General features: G+C 32.8%; 1 protein-coding gene across 1 annotated transcript in view; it reads left to right on the top strand.

The window, feature by feature from the left end:
* The first annotated feature begins 1,338 nt into the window (after positions 1–1,338).
* LOC110033202 (solute carrier family 40 member 2, chloroplastic) overlaps positions 1,339–9,169 on the top strand; it is an 8,988-nt gene continuing 1,157 nt past the window's right edge. Inside the window, 14 exon segments of the mRNA XM_020737106.1 lie at positions 1,339–1,702; positions 3,678–3,879; positions 3,998–4,061; positions 4,666–4,790; positions 5,133–5,222; positions 5,568–5,747; positions 6,151–6,203; positions 6,205–6,220; positions 6,526–6,627; positions 6,699–6,816; positions 7,380–7,526; positions 7,990–8,096; positions 8,171–8,284; positions 8,582–8,879. Of these exon segments, the coding sequence (XP_020592765.1) occupies positions 1,563–1,702; positions 3,678–3,879; positions 3,998–4,061; positions 4,666–4,790; positions 5,133–5,222; positions 5,568–5,747; positions 6,151–6,203; positions 6,205–6,220; positions 6,526–6,627; positions 6,699–6,816; positions 7,380–7,526; positions 7,990–8,096; positions 8,171–8,284; positions 8,582–8,879 (1,756 nt within the window). The 5' untranslated portion in view covers positions 1,339–1,562.

The following is a 9,169-nucleotide window of genomic DNA, read 5'->3' as shown; positions in this document are numbered from 1 at the left end:
TTAATTACCGAACGGGTGATTTGGCGGGAACTTTTGGCGCCAAAAATAACCTATACGTTACGTGTCAGTTCGAACACGGAAAGTTCGTGTCATCCGCATCCGAAACCCGAAAGAGGTAGACGGCGCCTTTTGAGGACTTAATTTTTATTTTTAATTTTATTTCTATTTTTATTTGGAAAATATATATATATATTTGGCTATTTGATTGAAGTATTATTATTTTTAAGCATATTTATAAGTTACAAGTTAAGTTATTTTAAAAAATAAAAAAAAATTTAAAATATACAAACAATAAGTCAAATAAATATGTAAATAAACAAATTCAAATATGTTCACACTTACTTCATTTAAGATACGCATTTTTAAAAATCGTTCAAGCCTGTCTATTTATTAATTTGAATAAACATGCTCGAATTTTAATCAAAACTAGTTTGAGTTGTTCATCGAGTGCATTGATTCATTTACAGCCCTACTTAGCATTTTTTTTCGATCACTTTTATTTTTAATTTTTTATTCTATTTAATTTTTTATTTGAAATAAAATATGTTTAATTATTTCATGAAAGTTTAAACTATTTATAAACTATTTTTAAATATAGTTTTAAAAACAAAATAAATATACATAAAAATAAATAAACAAACAAACAAATTTAATCCCAAAGAGTTATTTTGATTACAAATTGTATTTATTAAATTTTGTTATAAGATTTACATATATACCAATCAATTCCTATGTATTACATATCAAATCACTAACTTCTAATTTTTTAAAAACTTTGTGCGGTATAAATAAAAAAACAAAATTTGAATATTAGATATATAAATACATAAGATATATGTGATAGTAAAATATTTACATATCTCATATTTAGGGTCTGTTTGGGACAGCTGCAACTTATTAGATAATCTGCTAATAAGCTGATTGAAAATAATCTACTGATAAGTTATGTGCGGTAGCTATTGTAAATTTTTATTTTTTTTGAAAAGTCAGACCGCAACTAGAAAACTACCACCGCACCTAGACAGGTGCAGTGTGAAAACTAACTAGAAAGCTACCACCGCACCTAGACAGGTGCAGTGTGAAAACTCTGTTTTCAGCATTGTGAAAACTCTGTTTTCAACATTTTGAAAATGAATAGGCTGCCAAAACACAGTTTATCCAAACAGGTCAGATGTGCATCAAATAAGCTACCCCGAACGGACCCTTAAATTTCCCTATTTACACATTTAACAATCTAGTTTGTATATCACATAAGAAATAATATTATTATATTTTGTTTAAAAATGAAATACATATTTTCATGAAAACCCCATGTAAGTATGAGATTTTAGGCGTTAGTCCATCAGAGCAGACGCATCTCCCCCGCATTCCTTCTGTTTCGCCTCACCTCCCATCAGATAAGGCTCTGCTCGCCCGCCAGCGCGAGAGGGCTTGATTTCAAATTCTCAAGGAAGCTTAATCCGTGAGGAACCCTAGATTTTGGATCGGCCGGGCACGCAAGGCCGCATGAATCGGCGAAAGGAGTGCGGGCGCCTCGTCAATTCCGGCTTCTTAAAGCGTCCATGAGGTTGGCTATTCACTCTTCTTTCTCCCAGCCTCTTTTGCTGCAGCGGGGAAGGCCTTTGGTTACTCAGCAACGGCGGCGGCAGCATTACCCTGTATTGATTCGCAGCAAGAGGCTGCCAGGGTTCTCCCTTTGCAGGTCATTCCTTGATCATGGTCTGTTTCAATACAAGTCGGATTTAGGTCAAGTTGGATTTGGTAAATCCTGCAAATTTCTTAATTATTAAATTACCTAAGCTGCATAATAAAAAATTATAAACTTTTATTACTTATATAGAGAAATCTCAACTTGTTGAAAGAGTTCTACATTTGAGATTTGCGTATGTTTGGCATGCATTAACCATTGAACCTTCTCTTCTGGGAATATACTTACCTTAATATGGACCAGTAGGTGCAATATTTCTAAATTGCTCTGTCGTTCGTGCAAATAGTGATTTGCCTCACACATATTTCTTCTAGATGCAAATTTGGATTTCACTATTGTGTCTGTTTTTTCCAGGAATATTTGTCTAGTTCTATGAGAATTTATAAAGAATTGAGCCATGTATAATTCTCCTATGAATCAACCTCACTTGTCACTCACATTGTTTTTTTTTAATCAACCAATTGGGTAATGTTATACAATTCTTATGTATTTACATATGTAACTCCTAAAGTTTGTTATTTACAATTATAATATTTTGTTGTTATAAATCTACGCATTAAAAAGTGTATTTTACTTTTAAAAAGTTTAGTAATTGTGTCATTTTACTATTTTGTTATGTAAAGGTTTGAGTTTTATGAATATAAATATTAAAGTTTTTGGTGTTAGATATATAAATGTAAAAGAATTATGTGGTATGTATGTAAATGACCCTAAAAGTATAAATAAGCCATTCATCTATGTTAGCACGGTCACATCATAGGAATGGATATGAAAATATTCCTCACAGTGGCAAGACATCATTTTTATAATTTGGTTTTTCCCCTTTAATCTTGATGGTGGATCTCGAGTTAACTAGGTTGGGTTTCCTTCTTATCAACTTTATTCTTTCATGGGCTTAAGTTTTATTACACTTCATAATTTCTCAATTATATCTCTATTTAACCCATTGATTAATATATCCTCTTTCTTATTCTCTAACTTTAAATAATTTGTTGATAGCAAATTTCTAGCGGTTTTATGCCTACGATGCATGCATCTCAATCTGCTATTCCACATAATAGTTTTTTTTTTCTTGAGCGAAGTTTGAGAGAGAAGAGAAGTTACAATAATACATCATGTTAAATCCAAATTCTATTAGGATTTAAGAAATTCATGATTTAACACAAAACTACAAGAAACATGATTACATTTGTCGGTAGAATTTAAAGAGTATAATTTTTTTTTTCATGATTCAAATCAAATAGTCATTAAATCTAGGCTAACTCTTGCTACTAAACGACTCCTTAGGTTATACAACATCAACAAAAACAACAAACCTTTATCCCACTAAGTGTGGTCGGCTACATGAATCCTTTTTCTCCATTGCATTCTATTGAGTGTCATATTTTCATTTAATTATAATAAATTAAGATAGTTTTTTATACAATATGCCCAAGACTTTCTAGGTCTACTTCTGCCTTTCTTAACATAAGTAGAATCTAAAACATCTACTCTCTTAAACGGATCATCAGATGGTCGACGTTTAATATGACTAAACATCTAAGAGGACTCTCTCTAATTTTGTCCTTCACTGGAGCTACACCAAAGTTAAACAACTACTTAGGTTATGATTTTTGAAATTGATATGCTTTCTTTTGATAGTGTTATTGATCTAGTTCTTGTTCAAAAGGGGGATCTTCTTATCATGGCCAACTCGTTTCTTAATTGGGATGAAAAACGACAACTAACTCAATCGCCATGTGAATAATAGAATTTTTGTAGGGAGTCATCAAGTGCGATAATATTTTGGAAGATTTACATGCATGCCACAACACTTCAATTGTTACATGCACTGTTTTACACATGCATGACAATATGTATTTCACTTTTTAAAAATTAAAATGATGGTATTCTTTCTGTGATATGAAAGATTTGGGTGGTGTAAATATAAAAGTATTAAGCTGTTTTTATACCTTATTCGATGAGATAGGTTTGGTGGCTTTTCTTCAAAATGCTCTGTTGTGGATGTCAATGTTGATGCAAGCTCCATCGCAGCAGAGGACGATACTTCGGATGATCTAGCATCTTGCTCGAATACATTGCCTCCCTTGGCATCAGATATTTTCTATTCCACTTCATTAAAGCTATTAAAGGAAGATGACTGCATAAATTCTCTTCTAAGAGAAGTACCGGTATAATCTATTTCTCCTGTTTACATTTTGGACCCAGATTTATTTGAAATTACATATTTTGTGCAAGATACAGCATTAATAATATTGCATTCTTATTTGTCAAGAAGTTGCATTTCAGGTTCTAACCAAGGATGAACAAGATGCTCTAGCAGCCACTCCAGCCCACCCTGCAGGTTTATATGGTGAGCAAATTTCACATGTTTTTCGGCTTTCAGAGTTAATTAATAAATTGTGTTGTAGTTTGGTCTAATTATTTCGCTTAAGCTTGCCGTTAGTAGCATTATAAATCTAAGTGCAATGAGCTTATGAGCTTGAGCAAGCTCTTTAACACATGATTCTGTTCAGACTTCTTTCACACAAGAGAATAAAATAGGGAAAAAAAAACGGAGCATGAATAATGATCCTCGGAGATTTTTGTTGCATAAGTCACGATTCAATTGAGGGGCATTTACTTACATAACCACCCAATTCCTATGCATTTACATATGTAACACTAAACTTTGCTTTTTTTATTTATACCGCCTAAATCTTTCGTATTGCATAAAAAATATTATCGTTTTAACTCTCAAAAAGTAAAAGACACCTTTTCATTCATAGGTAAGGTGGTATGTTTGTAAATATAAGAGGTATGCGTTAGATATGTAAATACATAGGAATTGGATGGTATGTATTTAAATCTTCCTTCAATTTAACTGTATTATGATATAATCATTTCGGCTGATTATGTTTCTATGAAGATCTGGATTATGTTGTTATAAAATTTGATCGGGAAAAGGTTGTTTGCAGCTTTATATGCGAGCTTCCTTGTTGGGAATGTGGTTGAACAACTGTGGAATTTTGCATGGCCTACAGCTGTTGCAACTCTTCATCCAAGTCTTTTGCCTGTCGCTGTTGTGGGTTTTTTCGCCAAGGTAGCTAAAGTTACCAACTTGTATTTTTTTTTATAGGGAACTTTTCATACAGAGCACACAATTTTTATTTATTTACACATCTCACTCGTAAAATTTCATATTTACTTGCATATCACTTTGGTATTTTAAACATATGCATAAAACAGTATATTTCACTTTTAAAAAGTGATAATAGTGTTATTTTTGATGTGATATTAAAGATTTGAGTGCTATGTGAGTAAATATGAAAGTTAGGTGTTAGATATGTAAATTCATAAGAGTTTTGTGCTATGTATGTAAATGCACCTTTTTTCATGGAGATTTTAAGATATGATTAGTAGTGACTGATTTTGTTAAATTCAGCTGTCAGTATTCATTGGGGCTCCTTTGGTTGGCAATCTCATGGATCACTTTCCAAGAATTCCTGCATATCACAGTCTTAACATTATACAGGTGTGCTAAAACTTTGAGCCTATGTTAAAAAAGGGACATTTACATGCATACACCTAACTTTATTTTTTACATTTATCCCCCTTACCTATCCCTGAATAGGTTTATTTCACAAATTCAACTTTGAGCCTATGTTAAAAAATGGACATTTACATGCATGCACATTACTTTATTTTTTACATTTATCCACCTTACCTATCCCTGAATAGGTTTATTTCACAAATTTAAACAGTGATATTTTTTATTTGTTATGCATGATTTGGGTGGTATAAATGCAAAAAAGCAAACTTCACGTCATTTTTTAACGGCTAAATTGAAATTTGGTTATTAACATGTGTATTGCGCCAGACAGCTGCGCAGCTATTGTCAGCGGCAATGATCATACACGCACTCTGTAGCCCGCCGTGTAATTCTGCATCAGCCGTGCTTTTCCAACCTTGGTTTATAGTGTTGGTTGCAGTGGGGGCGATTGAAAGGCTTGCTGGCTTAGCTCTGGGTGTCACGGTTGAGCGTGAATGGGTTGTTCTGGTAATTTTATGATTTCAGTTACTGCAATTATTTGTTCTTTATGTATTTATTTATTGAGAAATTTACATACCTTGCACATAATTCTTATTTATTTACATATCTCACACCTAAACTTTCATATTTACACACATAGCACTTTGGTGCTTTAAAACTATGCATGAAAGGGTGTGGGTGTATTTCACTTTTAAAAAGTGTATTTCACTTTTAAAAAGTGGTAATAATACCATCTTTTATATGATATTAAAGATTGGAGTGTTATATGTGTAAATATGAAAGTTTAGGATGAAAGTTTAGGTGTTATGAAAGTTTAGGTGTGAGATATGTAAATACATTAGAATGGTGTGCTATGTTTGTAAATGCCCCTTATTCCTTTTCATGATTTAGTTTCTACTGTCATGTAAAGTTAGCAGGCACTAATAGGCCAATCGCACTAGCATATGCGAACGCCATGCTGAATTGATCTTCTTTGTGAGGTGAATGTTACATCTGTTAGTTTGATTTTTGGATGAGTTACATACATGCCACTCAATTCTTATGTATTTACATATCTAACACCTAAACTTCAATTTTTTCATCTACGACACCTTACTTATGCATGAAAAGATATATTTCACTTTCTAAAAGTTAAAATAGTGATTTTTTTATGTGACAAAAGATTTGGTTGGTATAACACGATTTAGGGGTTAGATATGTAAAAACATAAGAATTGGGCGGTATATATGTAAATTTACATATGTTGGTTATGTGAACACTGAGTCATTGCTTAAAATGCTTGCAGATAGCTGGGGCTTCAATTTTTGGGTTTTTGCTATCCAAATGCTGTACAGTAACATGTTTAAAACTTGCTTCTGGACTGATGATATGTGCATTGCCAATTTTGGTACATTCAATTTTTGTATATTCTTTTGGGTTAATTTTTATTGATTTCTCAAACCGTTTAAGCTTTTGCAGTTTATTTTAGGAGAATTTATAAACAGGAGTTCTAGTGGTGCGCTTGAATGCTCCAAACACTCTCAGGATTCTGATAATTCCTTTAGAGTTAATTATCTTTTCAATATGGGAAAAATAGGTATCTATAGTAGGGTTATTATGTTGGGAAATTTATTTACATACCACACAATTCTTATGTATTTACATATCTAACAACTAATATTTGATATTTACACTTAGGGTTTGCTTCGGGTGGCTGTATTTTTTTTTTTTTTTTGTAGATGTGGCTGTGAAGCTGTCATGGAGAAAAAACCATTTAAAAAATTATGGTGTGAATTATATATATATATATATATATATAAGACAACAAATTTCTTAAGGACGCGGCACTTTGACAGACTAGATTGGAAAAAGGCAACTCATCACCGCAAAAATTTATAAAAAACAACAAGAAAACGGTTTCCTTAACAAAGTTGTGATGATGATCTAAAACACATGGCACAAATATGTCTAAAACAAAGCCTTATGACACCTTAGTGTCATAAAACTATGTATGAAATTGTGTAATTTACTTTAAAAAGATAGTGAAGTTGATGTATTTGATGTGCATGTAAATATAAATATGTAGGTGTTAGACGTGAAAATACATAAGAATTGTGTGCTATGTATGTAAACATTTCTGATTTATTATTGTATTTTCAGTGGAAAATGGATTCAAGTCCATGAGAAATGGCTGGATGGAATATAGAAATCAGCCCATTCTTCCTGCAAGTTTGGCTTATGTATTCCTGTATTTCAACATCGCCCTTTCTCCAGGGTCCATAATGACAGCATTTCTAATGCATCATGGTATGATTTAGTTATTTTCTTTTCTGCTAAATTATGATAATTTGCTGCTAATTTTTTTCGGCCTCTTTCTTTATTGTCATATTTACTGCCATTTGTACCAATCAAACTCCCCCAGTTATGCTTCTGCTCCTTTGCTTATATTACATGCTGAGCAAATTTTAGTGGCATCAAACAATGGTTGCGTATTTTTAATGGAGCATTTACATACATACCACTCAAGTCCCATGTATTTACATATCTAACACCTAAATTTAATTTTTACATGCTACCTTACTCATGCTTAAAAGAGTGTATTTCATCTTTTAAAAGTCAAAATGTTGGTATTTTTCTCGCACACATCTAATGGAGTGTATAAATGTATATTTCAATTTGCATGCTTAACCTTTGATGTTGAATTGTTTAAGCTGTAATTTGCTAATTTATCCTGTATTTTCAATATGGCAATTCTATTCGTCTATGACAGGAGTCAGTCCCTCGACCATTGGCGGGTTTAGCGGGTTATCTGCCTTCATGGGTGTTGCGGCGACATTCATATCTGCCAAACTAGTTGAAAAATTAGGCATTCTGAAGGTTTTAACCAAAACCCATTCTTTTATTCAATTTACGTTTCAGCCCTACACTGATTCCTTCACTCACTTTTACAGGCAGGAGCTGCTGGATTAGTATTTCAGAGTGTGTTTCTCGCCGCAGCTCTCGGGGTATTTTGTGTCGGTTCTGTCTCAAGGTCAAAGCCGCTGTTTTTCTTCCTCTTACTGATTGTAAGCCATTTGGATAGATTTTTGGGAAATTTACATACCTACCACACAATTCTTATGTATTTAGATATGTAACACCCAAAGTTTCATATTTACATTTATAACATCTAACTATGGAAAGGCATATTTCACTTTTAAAAGGCAATGGTAGTGATGTCATTGATGTATGTTAAAGATTTGACTGATTTAGGTATATGTGAATGTTTAGTTATTAGACATGTAAATGCATAAAAATTGTGTGGTATGTACAGATTTTTCGCTTATCGACTCTGTGTAACATTTTACGTGTTTTCGTTTCAGGTTTTGTCGAGGCTGGGTCATATGTCTTATGATGTTGTTGGAACCCAAATTCTTCAGACCGGAATTCCTATTTCGAAGGCGAATTTGATCGGGACGACGGAGATTTCAATGGCGAGCCTTGCGGAATTTGCGATGTTGGGTGTTGCAATAATTGCAAATGATGTGCGGCATTTCGGCTTTTTGGCTCTGCTCTCGTTTTCTTCGGTTGCTGTTGCTGCATGGATGTTCTGCTATTGGGTTGGAAACCCTTCTGATGAACAGAGGGAACTTTTCTCCCTTGATCCCCAGTTCCAAACAGGTAAGATTTTAGGGACCTTTACATATATACCACCCAACTTTTACCTATTTACATGTCTAACAGCTATAAATTTTACATTTAGACTACCCAAATCTTTTATATCACATCAAAAATACTGCTAACTTAATGATTTTTGTGGATCCTTATAATTGAGCCAAAGACCTTATATCATAAAGAACATTATATTGGATGAGCAATATAAAAGTGGAATCTTGTCTCATCAAAAACCATATGATTTTGGTGAAAAGCATATTTTTTAAGGTAGATTTACATACATGCTACTCAATTCT

This window comes from Phalaenopsis equestris, unplaced genomic scaffold (assembly GCF_001263595.1).
Source record: "Phalaenopsis equestris unplaced genomic scaffold, ASM126359v1 Scaffold001112, whole genome shotgun sequence".
Classification (NCBI taxonomy): domain Eukaryota; kingdom Viridiplantae; phylum Streptophyta; class Magnoliopsida; order Asparagales; family Orchidaceae; genus Phalaenopsis; species Phalaenopsis equestris.
This window is presented reverse-complemented; position numbering and strand designations above follow the sequence as displayed.